At 43.9% G+C, this 20906-nt stretch overlaps 1 protein-coding gene across 2 annotated transcripts in view; it reads left to right on the top strand.

Moving 5' to 3' along the window:
- The window catches only part of NME7 (NME/NM23 family member 7), a 657734-nt gene that overhangs the window by 287066 nt on the left and 349762 nt on the right, over positions 1 to 20906 (top strand). For both annotated transcript variants that reach the window (XM_069204166.1, XM_069204165.1), the window contains exon 6: positions 6335 to 6542. In XM_069204166.1, the coding sequence (XP_069060267.1) occupies positions 6335 to 6542 (208 nt within the window). The remainder of the gene's footprint in view (positions 1 to 6334; positions 6543 to 20906) is intronic.

The following is a 20906-nucleotide window of genomic DNA, read 5'->3' as shown; positions in this document are numbered from 1 at the left end:
AACATTTACCATACTGTTTTTACTATACTGTACGTTACAACGATGGTCAATACATTGCAGGTAAGTACCACTTAGCCATTTTTAGCTTTTCCAAGCAGGTAGGTATTTTTTTAATGACCTATTTTATGTGTCATTTAATGGCTAAGAGAGGTATTTTTAGTTTTCAGTGTTAGGTAAAGAGAGATAAGTGTTTTTTTAAGGTTCAGGGGTGGGTAGAGGTAAAGGGAGATAAGAGTTTTTTTGAAGGTTTAGGGGTGCCTAAAAGTAAGAGTTTTTTTATGGTTCAGGAATGGGTAGAAACAAGTGGTAATGGTGTTTAGGGCTCGGGGGGTGAAGGTAAAAGGAAGTAAGGGATATTTAGGATTCGGGAGTGGGTGGAGGTAAAGGAAAATACGGGGTTATTATGGTTCATGTGTGGGTAATGGTAAAGGGAGGTCAAAAATGTTCAGGTTTACAAAATGTACATACAAATCTATAGTTATATTTTAAAAGGGGAGATTTGAGGGCTACCCACCAGTTAGGCCAAAAAGAGGGTCTGGAGGTGTGTCCCACCCCCCCCCCCCCGAAAACAATAACAAAATAAATACAAGAAAGATATATAATATTCACACCCATACACATACACACACACACACACCCCTATATCTATGTATATAGGGGTGTGTGCATATTTATATATATTTGTGTGTTTTAAGTTCACATATTTATCTGTACATGATATTAAAAATATATGTACAGAAACATATGTATTTATATATGTATGTACACATAAACACAGAAGTATATATTATAAAATATCCCTTTTTACAATGCATAATGCATTGTAAAATACTACGTTCCAAAACGGTGAATTACAAAAATCCACGGTAAAGGTGTGTGTTGTAAACGACATGTATTTTAAGAACTGATTTTTCATCGATTTATATATTAATGCTTCAGGCATCACTTCTACAATTGCTATTAATAACTAGTCTTAGTGCTACCCAATGCACTGGTATTTCATCAACCAAATACCTACTAACACTGATATAATCGGTGTCGCATCTATACATATTTAACACATTTGTTTAAACTGAAAACTACCTGTCAATGTGTTGTTACATTGCATTATGTATGTTTATTTTACTTTGTACAGCGCTCCGATATTTTCGGATCATATTCACGTTGTATACAACTCTCAATAAATAAATAAGCTTGGAATTGTGAAAGACCGAGTTGGCCTTTGTCGGATTGAATTTATTAATAACAGGTGACAGTAGACGTCAGAAATGAACAATTTATTTGCCGAGCTCGCTTGACCTCCCATGGTAACTGAGAATAATCAACTTGGTCTTATTACAATTATAATAACCTTTCAGAAACCAATAGCATCACTATACTTCTTCACTATGGGGTTGCCTCTCATATTCCTAAAAGGTAGAATATCTGTGCCTACATGCAAGATTCCGGAACACATTTTTAGAAAATTTCATGTTTCTTAAGTTATTCAAAAGGAAACGAGCTCAAAATGTAACATTTAGTGTTGTTTTTATCCACTTAGCCAAAATGTTAACTCAACAGTACATTTGGCCGAGAACAGCACTTAAAAAAAATGTGTATACTACCTAAAATAAATCAGTTAATGGTGCCTTGATACAAACAAGACACATAGTAAAATGTAATCCTTTTCCTTCAAAAACGCTGGAAGACCGCACTATCCCATCATGCCACACAGGGTGTCATTTAGGCACTTTGCTTTTTTTCCCCATCTGTGAGAAAGATCCTGAACACAATCCAGCTTTATGTAAACCTATGTTTGGCTGTTAACACCGACATTTTGAATGCTTTCTGACTTAATTCAACTTCTAAGGATATAAACCATCATCTCAACATTTTTTTCCGAGGAAAAGAGTGTTTTTCCCACCCTTTCCTTGAAGGTGTTCCACCTCCCTCTTGTATTTGACTACTGTGACAACTCTTTTTAAAAACATTTTTTTAATTATATATATGCCATGCTGAGGAATGATGACCATTATGCCCTTGTAGTTTGTCTTCCTGACGCTCCCTCCATCAAGGACTCTGGGATTTGGCAAAAGATTTCCTATAGAAGACTGAGATGCAATTAGGGGGTTTGTCTCTGAGCTAAGAAAGGGGAAACTGGATGAAAAATGTTACCTGCTGCACACAATTTCGGAAGGAGAGACAATCATTCCATCCTTTCGTCCTCCCTGGAGGCGACTTGCACTACTTCTAGAGGTAAAAGGACGGCAAATTGTCATCACCAGCATTCCTAATCAATGTCAATGCCAAAACAGTGTATAGCCATATACCCACATATCGACATCCAGAGATTTGGTGCTATCCAGGTCAACATCAACGTATATTTTGATGTTGGGATGTTTCTATTCGCTCTGGTCTTCTCCTACTTTGGTGAGAAAAATGTCTTTGCCATCCAGAAGAGCTGGAAAAGCAGTGTTCTACAGTAAATGGAAAATAATGATTAGTGCGAACTTCTACAGTTCCAGCTTTGCTTCAGAGAGTATAGCAAACCTCTGCATCCCAAGGTGTCAGGATCTATTTCACCTCCTCACGAGGTTGATTGTTGGGGGTCCAGTGAAAGATTGCCACTTTCGTGAAAGATCACCACTGTCGTGAAAGATCCCCACCTGGGTGTTCACACCAGAGATGATGGGAAGAAAAGCCTGAACATGTCCATTGTCGCAGACATGGTGACATCTGCTTTTCTCAGTTTTCCAGTCTCAGGAAACAAAAGCGTTGACCACCTCAGGAACCAGTTTTAGTATCCAGCTGATCATCTAGTTGGTGTGAATTTTCGTCTGCTTCTCCAGATTCTACATTTTCAAGGATGTCTTATTGATGGTCTCATAAAATTTCTTGAGCTCTCACATAGGGATGCAAATAAGTACAATCTGCAGTTTACCAGTCCTGACATTAGAACAGCCATCATTTTTGAGACTCGGGTTCACCCTCTGTGCCACTATTTCCTGGACTCTTGAAACTTATCATTGATACCGTCACAAACTCTTTGTTTGTTGGGGCTGTGAAGAGTTATCTGGAGAAGTTCAGAATGGATGACTATCATCCAAGGTTTCTGAAGGAGTTGCTACCTGTGGATCCCTTAGTGGTAGTGGGGTGAAAAAGAAGTTTAACACTGCTGGCTCAACTTATTTGAATTTGTCTGAGAGGGAAAGCAGAAGATGGGATGGTGTCGGGAGAAAGATTTTCTAGATACTGACATGCATTTAAAAGCAGACAGCTATTCATTTTTGTTAAGCCGGCGCAACCATTTTCTTTTGGATTCAGTGAGGCAATTTATGGATTATCTCCCAAGAGAAAAACAGAAGACTTGCACAGAGGTTGTTAAGGAAGGAATGTTATCTTCTGATAGGTATATCAAAAGACTCTGCAGACCAAGCTACTGTAGACATTTGCCATGGAGTCTATGTGTGATGTGTTATTGCTTCAGATTGAAACAATTGACCCCACAAGCGCAACAAGATATTTCAGAGTTGCTATTCAATCACTTTTGGGATCTCAGTTGAATGAGGAAATCCAAAAGATCAAATAAGCAGCTGAGACTCTAAAGTGTGTTTGACTACAGAAGAGAAAGGGATTTTTAGATCCTTCAGAAGGAGTAAATAACATTCACACATTCCTTTCTGGAAAAGACAAAACCTAGAGCAGTAACACCAGAAGTTGCAGAAGCTTTTTCAGAGACCAAAACATTTCTCAAGGAAAGGGTAGTGGTTTACAACCTTTTGCTGCCTTCAGGAAGGCTCTAGCACAACAATGATTCCTTCACTCTGCCACCACCAACAATCACACTGGCGGATGGGAGTATTTCCAACTATCATCCTGCTTTCAGGGTTTCTAGATCAACTGAGAAGGGACGCTAACATCAGCTTGTTGGAGATGAGGGCAGTTAACCTTGCTCTTAAATCTTTCTTGCTAGTGATCAAGCCGGACCCTCTTTAACTTAACATGAACAAAATGCCATGAATTTGTCATCTATTTATTGTCTGTACAAGCAGAGGACTACAAAGTCCTGGGTGCTGTCCCAGGAGGCTCAGACGGTTTGACACGAGATGTTCATGAAAGGCGATCGATTGACAAAGATGCATCACCCGGGACTACCAAACATGAAAGCAGATAAATTAAGTCATCATTTGTTAGAACAACACAAATGGTTTCAAAACAAAAAAGTATTGCAAGACTCCGTCTCTTGTTGGGGACACATAGAAATAGACTTAGTTTGCTACAGAAGAAAACATAAAATACCCCTTTTATGCCTCCTGTTGTGCATGCCCCAGTCCATCGGGAATGAACGTTCGATGGGTTGGTTAAGAGGATTTCTCTGTACTTCTTTCTGCACCAATCTCTCTTCTTTCCAGAATGCTCAACAAGTTCAGACTTAGCAGTGTGAAGATGTTAATCATTGGCATGGACTGACCTTGCCAATGGCGATACCAAGATCTTCTTCAGATGTGATTCGGCCACATGTAGCCTGCATAACCTGATGAGTCTCCTGGGCTAGAGTGGGGAGGGAGGAGCTGACATTTAAACCTCAATGAGCTGTGCCTGTCCTCACACAGTGTAGCCTCCAACATCCTGGTGTCTGTCTGGTGTTTGAGACAAGGCAGAATCTTGTGAACAAGAGACTTTACTTTGAAGTTTTCCGACTTCAAAGGCAGAAATGGGTATAAGTAATGGACCCAAACCCCAGACTTTTAGAACAATTCTGGATCAAGCGGAACCTCTGCCAAGGAGAAGAGCTGGAGGAGAAGTACTGCCCCTTTGCTGTGTGTCCTTTGCTTCGGTTGGTCTGCAGTTGCTGCTTCTGCATTAGAGAGGGCAAAGACTGGACTTTGCTGTGTATCCTGCTTGAGAAGATTCTCTAAGGACTTGGACTGAGCTTGCCCCTATTCTGAAGTCTCAGGGCCATCAAAGACTTCTTCTACCAGCACCCGGACTCTCTTGCTGAGACTCCTACCCTGCCAATTGGTGCCTAATCCAGTTCCTGGGCCCTTAAAAGGGGAAGCTGGTGAAAAACCAAGAAAAACAAAGTGCATCGACTTCAGACGATGCCCGGACTGAAGCTGCTGCCGGACTCGCAACATCGCCTGTAACTGAAGCCGTGATCCCCACTGGAGTGTGACCATCCCACAGACCTGATGCCACCGCAGTTTCACCGAAGTGTACGACTCGGAGAGTTCCGAAGTGGTGTGTCACCGATGTCTGTGACACCCAACTCTGCTGTGGCGCCTGCAGCCTTGTGGCATGACTGCGACCCAGTGAGGTTGCTACACCACGTCGTGACGGCCGGATATAAACCCTGCTGGAAGTGGGGGGATCTGACACTGCCTCCCCTCCACAGCTCTGCAGCAAGGACCCGATTCCTTGCACAGATGCCTCTGCTTGTTTGCTCCGCAGCACCAGAACTGACACCGCACCGGATCCAGCGACGCCTCGATCCCCGACTCCTGCACCGCTTATCATAATTTTCACAAGGTACTGTACTTAGGGGTCTGTGCGACTCCGTGACTGGCACCATTGGCATCAGATTGTTTGGAACAACTGCATCACATCGCCTTGATATCACCAGTACGAAGCATTTGTGTTTCTAAGCGCTATATTGAAGTCTAATCTATGAAAATTCATAACTTTGCTTGTAAATGTTGGATTTTTGTTTTTATCTTGTTTTACTCAGATAAATATTTGCTATTTTTCTAAACTGGTGTTGAGTACTTTTGTGGTGTTTGCACTGTGTTACTGTGTGTGTTGGTACAAATATTTACACATTGCTTCCGAGATAAGCCGGACTGCTTGTGCCAAGCTACCGAGGTGGTGAGCAGGAGTTATCTGAGCTGTGTATCTCCCTTAGCATGACTAGAGTGAGTGTCCCTGCTTGGACAGAGTGCAAACTGCCTGCCAACCGGAGACCCAAAATCTTTTCTTCTTTATTCGATCCACATGGTAAACGGTGGATTGCCGACGTCTTTTCAGGGCATAACTGAAGGAAATTATTATTTCCAACAATTTTGAGAAATTCTAAGTAAGGTGAGGGATACGAATGGGGCACTTCACATTGCCGCAACAGTATCTGCGTCTTTAACTGCACTTTTCAAAAAGATGAAGCTCTCTAAAAGAAAACTGGGAATTCTGTAATGTATGCAAGTGAATAAAGTTTACCAAGCTATTGACACACAAATTAAACATTTGGTTTTGAATATTGCAAACCTCTCGTACCTCCTTTGAAATAAAATATGCCAGTATGGTTACTCAGTCTGTAAAAATCATTCACCATCTAAAATGAGACTATTTTTTCTGTTCTCAGTGACCTTATAAATTTCATGATCAGCGGCCCAGTTATTGCCATGGAGATTTTAGGAGACGAGTCAGTCTGTGCTTGGAGGAAGTTATTGGGCCCAACAAACTCTAGCACAGCTAGAAGTGAGTCACCTAACTCAATCAGAGCCAAATTTGGCACAGATGGCACCAAAAATGCTGCTCATGGATCTGATAGTGTTGCATCAGCCGCACGTGTAAGTATAGAATCTGTTTTTATTTTGTGGTGCAAATGGGATGTTTCCAAATCAAGTGAAAAATACTGTGGACATAATTGATTGAAATTGTGTGTAGGTTTGAAGGTCAGCAAGAAGAGTTTTTTATATTTACAATATATTCATTACATTTTTTTTAATGTTAAGTATGTTGTGGTAGGCACATTCCCAAAACTTGTAAAAGCACAGAGATATTAAAATGTTTCAATTTGTTATTCGTCCTAGATACAGTTTTCATTGCATCAAAATAACATTCAAATTGCAACAGTAAAACATAATTTTGGCCCGGTCTGTACACATCATCGTAGTCCAGAAGGATCAACTCCTTTCCTGCCCATAAATGTAGCTTGTGTAGTGTACCAGCACTACTCAGTCAGTCAGTCACAGAAATGTTTATTTGGACCATAAGCCCTTTAACACATATTGTATACAAACATATCAGCTTATTATAAAAAAATACATAATTGCATGATAAAAATTAACAAATAAATTATTTACTGCCTTGGAATGTACCTGTACCTTAATATATACCCCTATTTCATATCATCACTATGATCCTCATATAGTCCTATGTCAATTTCATAAATACCTAAAATCACAAAATTATACACAACTAAAAATCTTTTTAACAACCATCATGAACCGTCCAGCAGCACACTTTACATTCAAAAAGCACATTTTAATTAAAAGTTCTGCAGTGTGTACACGATTTCTAGCGCCATATTAAAAAAATTGGATGTAGAAATGTTTTCAGTGAAGTAAGTACCTTCAAACAATCCAATAAAATGTGCACAATATCTCATTTTGTAACTAGACCACATGTGCAAATCCCCCCAGAATCCATCATAGCCACTCTTGTCTTATGGTTAATATAACATATAACACGGCTTGACTCCAATTCTTAATCTCAACAATTCTTTTCTAAGCCCACGATTAGGTAAGACGTCCATATACAGAAACCAAGGAAAAAAGGACAGATGCTTTTCCTTTGAGGTACTGTTGGTCATAATCTCGGGACCATCCTGTGCCCAGTGCCCTGAACTCACTTTTGCCAAATGAATGTGTAGGTTGTGCAGCCACAACTTAGTTCTCATAAACCTACAGGCTTTTTCTACATTTTTCCTAACCCCGTTTGCCCATTTCAATTCACTTTTCTGTACTTCATTTTAACACCACTTGGAGATCCTTTGCCCCTCCACGACACACAGGTACTTCCAGAATCTTATCACCTTACATGCCAATATGTTCCATGATATCATACGAGTCTGCATTCTTATTGCATGAATCATGGAGGACCCGGAAAGGGACAGTAGAGTTTTTAAACATTCCCCCTCTTCAGCTTCCCACACACTTTTACCACTTATGCATAGCAATTCTACTCCATATTGGAATTGTAAAGTTGTCATGGCCGCATAGGCTTTCGTACCGAGCCGATCTGACATCTGGCAATAATCCTTATTAAATTTTTCCAACTCACTTAGAGGCTAGAGCCTTTGTTCTCACGGATTCCAAATGGACATACGTTTTTAGGGACTGCTCAAACCAGACCCCTAAATACTTGTATGCCCTCACTATTTCCAACTTAGTAGACCCCAAATACCAGCTAAACTGTGATGTTTTTTTTACCAAAGCTCAATACCTTTGTTTTCTCCATATTTACTGCTAATTTTTTATGGCTATCATACTCCATAAACATGTCCAACTTTCTTTGCAGACCTATCTCTGTCTGGTCTAAAATTACGAGATCTTCTGCGTACAGAAGACATGCGATGTGTTTGCCATCGATTTTGGGACATACTCCCTGAGCCGCTCCCAGGGCAGGTGGCAAATGAGCTATGAATAAGGAGCAAGGTGAAGGGGGCAAGAGACACCCCTCTCTCAATCTTTTTTCAAGCAGTATTTTATTTGTTAATGTCCCCTCAGTATCCATAACAACCTGAACCCACTTCAGCTATGTAACTCCTGGATTATAGCTAAGAGGTTTTCCTCTTTATATATTTTATTTGCTCCATAATAAGCCTTTTATGTTTTTTCTTTATCTTCTGGAGGTTGTTGTATCTCTCGGTATCATACCTTAGCTTAAGGCTTCATTCTTCTTTTCTTATCTGCACCTTTAGTTTCCCACAATCCTCATTAAACCAGTCCTTTCCTTTCAATCAATCAATCAATCAATCAAAAAATTTATAAAGCGCGCTACTCACCCGTGAGGGTCTCGAAGCACTTGGGGGGGGGGGGAGCAGGAGGGTCACTGTTCGAACAACCAGGTTTTGAGGTTCTTTCTGAAGAGCAGGTGGTCTTTGGTTTTGCGGAGGTTGGTGGGGAGGGAGTTCCAGGTTTTGGGGGCGAGGTAGGAGAAGGACCCACCTCCTGTGGTGGTGCGTTGGATGCGGGGGATTGTGAATAGGACGAGATTGGCTGATCTGAGGTTGCGGGTGGGAGTGTAGAAGTTCACTCTTTCGTTGAGGTATGTCGGGCCGGTGTTGTGGAGGGATTTGTGTGCGTGGATGAGGATCTTGAATGTGATTCTCTTGTTTATGGGGAGCCAGTGAAGGGTTTTGAGGTGTAGTGAGATTCGTTCGTGGTGGGGGAGGCCAAGGACGAGGCGTGCGGCTGTGTTCTGGATTCTCTGGAGTTTGCGTGTGAGTGAGTGTGGTGCCGGCGTAGAGGGCGTTACCGTAGTCTAGTCTGCTGCTGATGAGTGCATGGGTGACTGTCTTCCTGGTCTCTGGGGGGAATCCATTTGAAGGATTTCTTTTAGAGTGCGGAGTGTGTGGAAGCAGGAGGAGGTTAGAGCATTGATTTGCTGTGTCATGGAGAGGGAGGGGTCCAGGATGATGCCGAGGTTGCGTGCGTGGTTTGCAGTGGTGGGTGCGGGTCCTAGGGTGGTGGGCCACCAGGAGTCGTCCCATACGATTTTGTTGGGGCCGAAGATGATGATCTCGGTTTTGTTGGAGTTAAGCTTGATGTGGTTAGTTGTCATCCAGTTGGCGGTGTCGAGGAGAGCTTTGTGTAGGTTGGTTTTGGCGGTGGTGGGATTGCGGGTGAGGGAGAGGATGAGTTGGGTGTCATCTGCGTAGGAGAGGATAGTGATTCTGTGTGATCGGAGGATGTTGGCTAGGGGGATCATGTAAATGTTGAAGAGTGTGGGGCTGAGAGAGGACCCTTGGGGGACTCCGCAGATGATCTTGGTGGTGTTGGAGTGGAAAGTTGGGAGGCGGACTCTCTGGGTCCGGTCAGTGAGGGAGGAGGTGAGCCAGTCTAAGGCTTTGTGGCGAATTCCTATGTTGTGGAGGCGTGTGCGGAGTGTGTGGTGGCAGACAGTGTCAAAGGCTGCGGAGAGGTCTAGGAGGATGAGTGCGACGGTCTCGCCTTTGTCGACTTTGGTCCTAATGTCGTCAGTGCATGCGATGAGGGCGGTTTCTGTGCTGTGGTTCTTGCGGAACCCGGATTGTGAGGGGTCAAGAGTGTTGTTTTCTTCGAGGTAGTGGGATAGGCGGGTGTTGACTAGTTTCTCGGCGACCTTGGCGGGGAAAGGGAGGAGGGAGATGGGGGATAGTTGGAGAGGTTCTCTGGGTCAGCTTTTTTTTTTTTTTTTAGGAGAGCGGTGATATCCGCGTGCTCCCAGGGGTCTGGGTAGGTGGCGGAGTCGAAGGAGGAGTTGATTATGTCGCGGAGTATGGGGGCGATGGTTGGGCTTGTTTTGTTGTAAATGCGATGTGGACATGGGTCGGAGGGGGATCCGGAGTGGATGGAGTTAATGGTTTTTTCGGTTTCTTCGTGTGTGGTGGGGGCCCAGGTGGTGAGTGTGCTGGCGGGATCATGAGTGGGAATAGAGTTGGGTGAGTGAGGGGTGCGTGTGGTGGGTGTGTGTGGTATGAAGCTGTTGTGGATGTCCAGGATTTTGTGGTGGAAGTAGTTGGATAGGGCGTCACATAGGGGCTGTGTGTGTGTGAAGGGTCTATGTTGCTGGCTTTGGGTTTGGCTAGTTCATTAATGATGGTGAAGAGTTTTTTGCTGTTTTGAGAGTTGTTGTCAAGGCGTGTCTTGTAGTGGTCTCTTTTGGCTGTGCGTATGAGTTGGTGATGGGTGCGAATGGTGGCTTTGAGGGTGGAGAAGTTGATTGTGGAGGGTTCTTGTCGCCATATTTTCTCCGCTTGGCGGCATTTGTGCTTGGAGTCTTGGAGTTCGGGGGTGAACCATGGGGCGTTCTTGATGTTGCGAGTGGCAATGTGTTTTCTGAGGGGTGCTAGTGTGTCTGCGCAGGTAGTGATCCATTTTGAGAGGTTGTGTGCTGCTGTGTTGGGGTCGTTGGTGTGGGGGGGGGGGTTGTGAGCCAGTTGGGAGTTCAGGCGTTCGGTGGGGATCTTGTCCCACATGCGGTAGGGTGTGGTGTGTTGATGGTGGTGTGTGGGGGGTTTGGCGAAGGAGAAGTGGTGGTCAGTCCAGAGGAGTTCGGTGGTGTGGGTGTAGGCTATGTGTTGGCTTGAGGTGAAAATTGCATTGAGCGTGTGTCCTGCTGAGTGGGTGGGTGCGGTGACCAGTTGTTTGAGTCTGAGGTTGGTGAGGTTGTCTATGAGGGCGGTAGAGTTGTGGTCTTGTAGGTTCTCCAATTGAAAGTTGAAATCACCGAGGAGGATGTAGTCTGTGGAGGTGAGGGCGTGCGTGCTGATGGTGTCGGCGATGGTGTCGCAGAAGGTGGGGCGTGGTCCTGGTGGTCTGTAGATTAGTATACCTCTGAGGGTGGAGTTGCTGTTAATGTGGATTAGGAAGTGCATGTGTTCTGTGTTGTCAATAGTGTCTTGGGAGCTGGTGGTGACTTAGATGGTGTCCCTGTGTAGGATGGCGATGCCACCCCCTGGCTTGTTGAGGGGGTCTGTTGTTGTTTAATCTGATTTCTCCAATTCCTAATATCACAAGTTTTATTCTCTCCAATTTCAACCCTTAAACAATGGACAACATCACTAATAGTATTTTCACACCATCCTGAATTGTTATTAGGGGTGTTACATACTATTTGGGTCTGCTGGAAACTGGCATACTCTCCTCTATCATTTGCGTAGTAAGATGCCTTGGATACTCCATTTGCACAAAAAATGTTGTATCCCTCAGTCTTTTTCCACTTCGTAATAATTAACGTTTTAAAGGGTAATGATCGCTTCCCTCAACTTCTGCCACCTCAAAACTTCTAGCTAATTTGAAGTTCCAGGCGTGCAGAAAAATATAATCTATGGGGCAAGCTTGCAAGCCTATCTAGAACATTCGATTAGCTGGTCGATCGGCATTCATCCTCCCATTTACACAAACAAAGCTCATAGAACCCCGGTACCTACCAAACGCCATATAGCGTGCTGAGAGCTCCACTTTAGGAAAGATAGCAACATTTATCTTATATGAGGCCAATAGCTCTATGCACCCTAAATCGAACCTTTGTGGGTCTAATTTATGATTAAAATCTCCAATTAGAAGGAGTAATTCTTTGATACATTTAATCCAAGGCCTCTACATCTTCCTTAACCCTTTGCAATTCTAACCTATACTCCTCGCCCCATCCCCTCTGCCTATGTGTATTCAGTACTACCATACATTCATGCCATGGGTCGGGGTCCAGAAGGTGCACTCTACAAGCCACCAGCCATTTGCATTTGACTTCAAGGGGTGTCATCTTTTTTGCTATTTAGTAGATACCAAAGGTATTTGACCCCCTGTTGGACTTTTTCCCTTTTGAAGGGTCACCTCCAATCTTTTTGCCTCCTTCCTTCTATTTTTTCTGACCTGTTTTTCTTGGCTTTGGGACTCTGGGCACTTTACCACTGCTAACCAGTGCTAAAGTGCATATGCGCTCTGTGTAAAATGTATTGTTGATTGGCTTATCCATGATTGGCATATTTGATATACTAGTAAGTCCCTGGTTACGTGCACTAGAGGTGCCCAGGGCCTGTACATCAAATGCTACTAGTGGGCCTGCAGCACTGCCTGTGCCACCCACATTAGTAGCCCTGTAAACATGGCTCAGATCTGCTACTGTAGTGTCTCTGAGTGCAGTTGTAAACTGCCAATTCAATTTGGCAAGTGTACCCACTTGCCAGGCCTAAACCTTCCCTTTTTATACATGTAAGGCACCCCTAAGGTAGGCCCTAGGTAGCCCCATGGGCAGGGTGCAGTGTATGTTAAAAGTGAGACATGTACTTATGTGTTTTACATGTCCTAACAGTGAAATACTGCCAAATTTGGTTTTCACTGTTGCAAGGCCTATCTCTTTCATAGGTTATCATGGGGGCTGCCTTTAAACATTATTAAAGTGCAGATTCCCTTTGAGAGCAGATAGAAATTTGGAGTTTAGGGTCTCTGAACTGACAATTTAAAAATACATCTTTTAGTAAAGTTTGTTTTTAGATTGTGTATTTGAAAATGCTACGTTTAGAAAGTAGGCATTTTCTTGCTTAAACCATTCTTTGACTCTTCTTGTTTGTGGATTCCCTGTCTGGGTCAGTTTGACAGCTGGGCTGTTTGCACCTCTCTCTAGACAGTGACACAAAGGGAGCTGGGGTGTAGCCTGCATATCCTGATGAGCCATCTGTGCTAGAAGGGAGGGGAGGAGTGGTCACTTACACCTGAAAGGGCTGTGCCTGCCCTCACACAATGCAGTCTCCAACCCCCTGGTATGTGTCTGGGGCCTGGCCTGAGCAAGGCCGGATCTTACAAACAAGAGAGACTTTACTTTGAAGTAGGCCTGCTTCATAGGCAGAAAGGTGTTTAAGAAGATGACCCAAAACCCCTGAAATTCAGATCACTTCTGGAACCAGGAGGAACCTCTACCAAGGAGAAGAGCTGAAGAGCTGAGGAGAAGTGCTTCCCTGCCTGTGACTGTGCTTTGTGGAGGTATCCTGCAGTTGCTGTTTCTGCCTGTGAAAGGGGACAAGGACTGGACTTTGTTGTGCATTCCTGCCTGAGAAGAATCTCCAAGGGCTTGAACTGAGCTTGCCTCCTGTTGCTGAAGTCTCAGGGCCGTCAAAGACTTCCCTCGCCAGCACCTGGACTCTCTGCTGAGACTCCTGCCTTGCCAAGTGGTGCCCTATCCAGTTCTTGGGCCCTTGGAAGGTGAAGCTGGCAAAGACTGAAAGTCCACGCACAGACCGCTGTGCAAAGAAATTTTCAACGCACCTTCCGTGACATGGCTGATAAATGTTGCGCTGTCGGCTTCGTGGCTGAAATCAATGCTCCACCTGCATCGCGGATGGAAGATCGACGCAACGTGGCTGGAGTAACGTTGCGCAGCACCTGCTAACGCAGGCTGATAACGACTCAAACCCAAGCAGAGTGGTTCTGTGATACCGGTTCAACGTAACATTGCGGGGCGCGGAAAAACAATGCGAAGCCTGCCTGGAACCGAGGTGTCTGTCCGGATTGAGGCATCGCTTTCTTGCAGGAGAGAAGAAACAACGCACGCCAACCCGACTGGAGGAGGAATGACACACGGTCTCCCTTGCGAGTGAGAAATCGATGCTTCGCTGGCCTTTCTCGATGCACACTCGCCCGTGCAGCTTTATTTTTAGTCTACCCAGGTACTTTTGTGAAATAACAGCATTCTCACTGTTTTCTAAGGATTAAGGGGGTCATTCTGACCCTGGCGGCCGGTGACCGCCAGGGTCACCGACCACGGGAGCACCGCCAACAGGCTGGCGGTGCTCCCAAGGGCATTCTGACCGCGGCGGTTCAGCCGCGGCCAGAAAGGGTAAACCGGCGGTCTCCCGCCGGTTTACCACTGCCCTACAGAATCCTCCACTCCGCCGCCATGGGGATTCTGACACCCCCCTACCGCCATCCTGTTCCTGGCGGGTCTCCCGCCAGGAACAGGATGGCGGTAGGGGGTGCCGCGGGGCCCCTGGGGGCCCCTGCAGTGCCCATGCCAATGGCATGGGCACTGCAGGGGCCCCCGTAAGAGGGCCCCACAAAGTATTTCAGTGTCTGCAATGCAGACACTGAAATACGCGACGGGTGCCACTGCACCCGTCGCACCCCTGCAACTCCGCCGGCTCCATTCGGAGCCGGCATCCTCGTTGCAGGGGCATTTCCGCTGGGCCGGCGGGCGCTCTTTTGGAGAGCGCCCGTCGGCCCAGCAGAAATGTAAGAATGGCTGCCGCAGTCTTTTGACCGCGGTGCGGTCATTTGTCGGCGGGACTTTGGCGGGCGGTCTCCGCCGCCCGCCAAAGTCGGAATCAGGCCCTAAGACTCTTATTCTTTTGAAAATTCATAACTTGACTTGTGCATGTTGGATTTTTGTCATTTTGGTCTTGATTTGTTTAGATAAATATTACCTATTTTTCTAAACTTGTGTTGTGTCGTTTTGTAGTGTTTTCACTGAGTTACTATGTGTGTTGGTACAAATACTCTACACATTGCTTCTGAAGTTAAGCCTGCCTGCTTGTGCCAAGCTACAAAATGGGTGAGCGGGGGTTAACTGAGGGTGATTTTCCTTTACTCTGACTAAAGTGAGGGTCCTTGCTTGGACAGGAGAACCTGACTGCCAAATTAAAGACCACATTTCTAACACCCCCTGACGGGCATCACCGTTGGTTTATCGTGGCTAAGCTACTTAGCTGAACAAACCTATTGATCACAGAAGTTTCGTCACACAGCCATGCTTCTTGAAGGCATACAACATCATAAAGGTGAACTAATTTCTTGAAACTTCCTAATTTTTATATTTTCCAGCATCTTAATCAACATCACTTAGCCACCCATCATCCCCATATGCTGGTGAAGTGAGAGCATTATATCTATTTTCAAGAATTAGCCCTCATCTGTATCCTGATGTTTCAGAGTGAATCACAGGAATTTCAAGATCTTCCTTACCCCTGGGTCCCTGGTCTGTCAGCCTGATTTGCCTTGGACCTAACCCAGCATGGCATCTTAAAAAGGGTTTATCATAATTAAAATTGTCCCATCTTTGCAGTTCTATCTCTGGAATTAACCTAATCCCTTCTTTTAGCTGCTCATCCTCAGCTTTTACAAATACAGATGTAACTAAATCAGAATACAACTGGACTTTCATAACTTCATTCCCTTTGTTATTTTCATGAAGCCTACTTGTCTAAGATCTTTTGTCCCTACTTCTTTCAGGCTAGCACATTTAGAAAAGGAAAAAGGGAGCTGAGACCAAATTAGAGGCCATATTTTTCTCCTTTTCTTCCGACTCTTTCCATAATGAGACGATTCGAAATATAACCACAAATCATACCCATCCCATTTCTTTTTTCCTAGGGAATTAGCTCTTCGCTGTCCTCTATTTCTACTTCCTGACAATTCCACTACTCCCCTTTTCTCATTCTTGCCTTCAAATGTCCCTTTCCTCAATGCTCTCCTGCCTGCTGACCATTACTGCCCTCTCTCCTACTCTGGGGATGTGGATTATGTTTCCTAATTCTATCTTGAGGTCTCATTAGGTTCCCTTCCTGGATCCTCACTTTCCTGGAGTTGTTGAGAATAGTTATATCTGCCGGGGGATCCTTTATTTGATCTTTACCCAGGCTCTTATAACCTATATCTATACCTACCCTTTTTCTTCTGCTGTTTTCCATTAATCCTCGTTCTCAAACCTTTCCTCGTTCTCCTCATCCGGGGTATATATTGCATGTAACTAGTGAGTTCTCCTTGTTTCGTTATGAGCGTTGGGTATATAGATACATATACGCTTTGTAATTCCATCAGCCGGGGGTCATCTTCTACCTTCTGATGGGCTTGATTTTCTATTGTTTGTTTAACTTTTTCTACAGGCCTTACTATGGATGGCATATGGTCCTTAATTTGTTTTAGTTCACCTACAATAATCTATAACTGCTCTTTTTGAGCTTTCAAATTATCTTTGTTCATCACGGATACCTCCAACAGACTTTTTTTTTTGTAATATCAACTTTATGTCCAGCTTAGGTGCTAATGACATTGCTAAAATCTCAAGGTTCAATTTAGAGTTTAGAGCTGATCCTCCGATCACTTCATGTGCTGTGCTGGAAATATGGTCCATTCTCCTTCTGCTCCTCTTAATCTCTTCTAAAATTACATGACACCATGCTCCTATATTCTGTATCTATTCCCGCACCTTCCCCCTTCCCTTGTGGACCTCGGCCCCTAAGAGTGGAGAAGAGCTGAGGTGATGAAGACAACCTTGGTTCCAGACATAGTATGTTCTCACTTAATGAATCCTGATGACTTAGGATAGGCAAACCTATCTGCATTGATAACTGACTATGATTTTCATCCTGAGCTAATTGACCTTCTCCTCACAACTGAGATTCGGACAGGAGTTGTGTCCTTTTTAATTATTTTTCCACTAAATCCTTAATTGATTTAGTAACTGTTGCCCCATTCTCATTTTGGGGGGGGCTTTTATTAAGTGGTTTCGTTTTGGAATCACGACACCTTATCTTCTTGGTTTCTTCTCCAGGATTTTCTTAATTAACCTCCTTGTTCCTATCTCCCCTTGCTGATGTATTGTCCAACTTTAAATGGCTATTCTGTCCTTTACTTGGTTTATCTCTCCCGGGCGCCATCAATTTATGTAGCGTGAATGTTATTTGGAGGCCCTCCGCAATGCCGCTGCTTGCTCAGTATTCACAGGTGGACCACTAAACACTTCCCAGAATCCTTTAAAGGTTACTTATGAGAAGCACTTACCTCGACTTTACTGTGATAACCAGATGCTGTGCCACGGACATCCAACCCAGCAGTTTCTCCCGCTCCACTTTTATTCCTTAGATTCCTTTTCTGCTGATAAGGCAGCTCCTGGTAGATTCACTATTATAGGCATCCAATACAGTTCCGTTGCGGGTCAGGGTCTGACCTAATCTTACTTCGGCGGACACATGAACATGCAGCAGACACATGGCTCTGGGCGTATCCTACCACACGCTAGACTCCCGACGGCTCCCTGCAAGTGCCGACATCATTACCTGCTCAGTCCTGCTGCTGCCTTTTTCAGCACTCCACTGCCCAGACTGAAAAAAATAAGCCCCACGGACCCCACAAACATCAGCGGCTGGAAAAACAGTCACACTCTGCTCTAAGCGTGCTCTAAACAGGCCATGTGGTAGCGCGTTTACACAACTTGACAGAACAGAGATTCTCAGACCAGTGGCGGCTGGTGTTCAAGGGCTAAGGGGCTGCACCCCTAGCCTTTTCTGACCTCTCTAGTGAAGCATAAATTTAATTACATGATGAAAGTAAAACATTTTCTGCACAACATTTTCGGAGTGAAAGTTGTGCACTTTGAAAAGCCCCACTGAGCCTGCGTCAGTATGTGGCTGAAAGCTGCACAGTAGGGCTGACAGGGCATGCCCACGCAAAGCCCTTACGTTTTCCCAGAACGCAGTGACCTCCCTGGCTTATCTCCTCCTCCACCAGAAGCCCTGATTGTAAACAGCCTGGAGCGTTTTTTGTTCAGCCCAGGTTTTTGAAAACTTCATGTCACTCGATATTATTCTCCACCCTTTCCTATTTACTCAAATGGTGGGGTGTGATAAGAAGGGTCTACGTACCAGAGGTCACATTTTATTAGAAGAATGTGGCATTGTGCAAAGAAAATCCCCTTTTCCTGCATTACAAGCAGTCTGTGGCAGAGAAATGGAATAAATACAATAAATAACTCCATCCAGGGCTCTCTGGGAGACAGGAGTGTGACCTGAAGACCTCAAGTCATAAATATGCCAAAGACAACCCTGCACACAAGTAAGTTGGAGCTCTATCTTTTTTACAGACAATAAGAAAAGAATCTGTTCTCTCAGCTCTCCTCTCCTTTCACTGCCTCTGTAGGTGATTTCCTCTCTCAAAGGCAGTAATGGTTCCAGTAATTTATCATGGCTAGTTATTGTTTTATTTCTTCTGCAGACTGATGACATGATATGTCATATTAAACATATAATCTGCAGCTCAAATAAACGTGTACCTTTTATCACTGAAACTGCTGGATACTGGATGGGTGAGGCAATGTGTGTTTGTTTGAATGTGTTTGCAGGGCTTGACAGAGTGGCTTAGAAAATGTGGGTGTCTGTGTATAAGAGTTGTGTGAATGGCAGTGGATGACAATGTGGATGAGTAAATGGGTAGGTGACCAAAGGCAGTGAGTGAGTAGGTGAATGGAAATACGTGGGTAGTGAGACTCTCTCACAAGATGCAATTTCGTCTTGTATGTGTGCCCCACCACTGCTTTCAGTCACCAGCCACCACTGTCTCAGACCCTCCAGCACACTGCAGCTCCAAGAATCATACGGGCACGAGCACGGCAATACACAACGTACACGTACGTGACCGGGCAAAGCACAGCACCTCAGTGAAAGTCTCTACTCACTCCAGTTCAGGCATCCTAAAAAAAATACTTTGGCCAAGCTAATAGATCTCGCACTGGCTGCCAGGCTTTTAACTTTGTCAACGCTTGTGTTGTTTTGTCATGTATGGTTTTTGCAAAACGTTATAGCCGGAAATGCTACCAGACTTTTGTCCATCTAAAAAACATAAAACATTATCTAAAAGCAAAAGTATTTTTGGTCCTGAAAAAAGCACACATTGCCGTAGTGGTCATTAACAGTGTACACTGTCAGTGAATGTGTTCCTTATGGAAGGGCAGAATGCCATCATATACAGTGAAGTTAGCCAGTAGGTGAAGTGGGCGTAAGCAAATTGGGAATGGCACACACAGTCCAGTGGATAAAGGGGGCAGACTGAAAGCCCCCATAAGTAAATACTTTCTACACATAATTTTAGAAAAATCAAAAGTTCTTCACTAATACCAGCCTAGCATGGAAGATTATTAGGACCAATGTCCATGTAGAGCAGAACTGCACCTTTCAAGAGGGAGTACAAAGATTCCAAAACTGAGAGTTATTTGACGAGATTTGGAGCAGTCCATATGATCTGTGAAAAAACAATTAATCTTAAACAATTCAGTGAAAGGAGACCATACTCCATGTGAAAAATGAATTAAAAATAAATATTTCTGAGAGTGAACATATTGGTACTCTTGGGGCTTGCAAGTGACTTACTTTGGTAATTAAATCAAATAAAATCTATAACCGTGGAATGTTGCAGCAATGTCGTATGATGGCAGACCACTGCAACTAGATATTTAAGGAGACAACATTCCTTTGTAGCCAAATGCAGTCAAAATGCCCACTATGGCAAAATGAGGTCTGTAGAATGACCAGAGCACATTAGTGTTGTCCTTCACCGTGGACACAAAAAAAACTAAGTATTAGGCCTGTGTGTTGGACTAGGATAATGGCACCAAACATTTTTTTAAATCCACTACAAGTTGAAGTTGAATGCTTGTAACAAGGATTAGTGATAGCCACATATTTGGAGAATCCTTTAACTGACAGAACTTTAAAGGTATTCGGTTCAGATGAGATCCGTTTGATGTTAAGGATGAATGGGTGGCATTTCTCAGTGTGGCACGGATGAATAAAAATCAGTGGCGGCTGGTGAATTTTTAAATTGGTGGGGCGTAAAAATAATTTTTTTAAATAGAGGATAACATGTTACATATTTTACCACATTTTGCCAAATAAACAAATATGTCACTGGTGAAAGGGGAACTGTCACATTCTCCCAGGTATCCTGCAGCTTTCTGATCACCTCCCTTCTCACCATCTTCTCAGCTTATTTGATATTGTTTATTCTCTTGTGTTTTTTTCTTCTCTTTCTGTCTTCAGTCTCCACTTTATCTGTTTCCACTTTTTTCTCCCCTTCATTCTTGCTTTCATTTTGTCCATCCAGTATTCAGTATCTTCCTCTTCACTCTTTCCGTCAGTTACATTTTCTTCCTTTGCCTTTGAACTAATCTCACATCTCTTCCTTTCAGACTTTTGCTTTCTAACTTTTGATCAATCTTCCCTCCACAGGAAATGTAATTTTTTTCTCCTCCTTTTCTCACTAGCCTTTCATTTCCCCCATTTTTCACAACCAGAACTCCTATATTATCTCTTGTATGGCCCCAGAAATATTTGCATGCATTTCTTGCACTATGACAGCTCATCTAGGGACACATATCTTTCCTATAAATAGAGCAATTCTCGTCTGGATGGCCAGGAACATCCATGGGTTAAATAAGCTCAACCAATGATGCCCAAATCAAAGGTAACACCCTTACTATAAGAGAAGTGTATGGCCAGGCTTAACTGTCTTTGACACAGGGCCATAAAACTATAGCAGAATGAACGGACACCACACAGCAGCAAATGTTGCACATAAACGCCATGCCTGGGATTTAGTTACATGGCGCAAAGTTACACTAAGTTGTTATTTAGAGCCGCATTACTGTAACAGTGAGGTTGGTGAGAATGTAAGGGTGCACTTTTT

Source organism: Pleurodeles waltl, chromosome 8 (genome assembly GCF_031143425.1).
Source record: "Pleurodeles waltl isolate 20211129_DDA chromosome 8, aPleWal1.hap1.20221129, whole genome shotgun sequence".
Taxonomy (NCBI): domain Eukaryota; kingdom Metazoa; phylum Chordata; class Amphibia; order Caudata; family Salamandridae; genus Pleurodeles; species Pleurodeles waltl.
The sequence above is the reverse complement of the archived record's forward strand: the minus strand, read 5'-3'. Positions and strand labels throughout refer to the sequence as shown.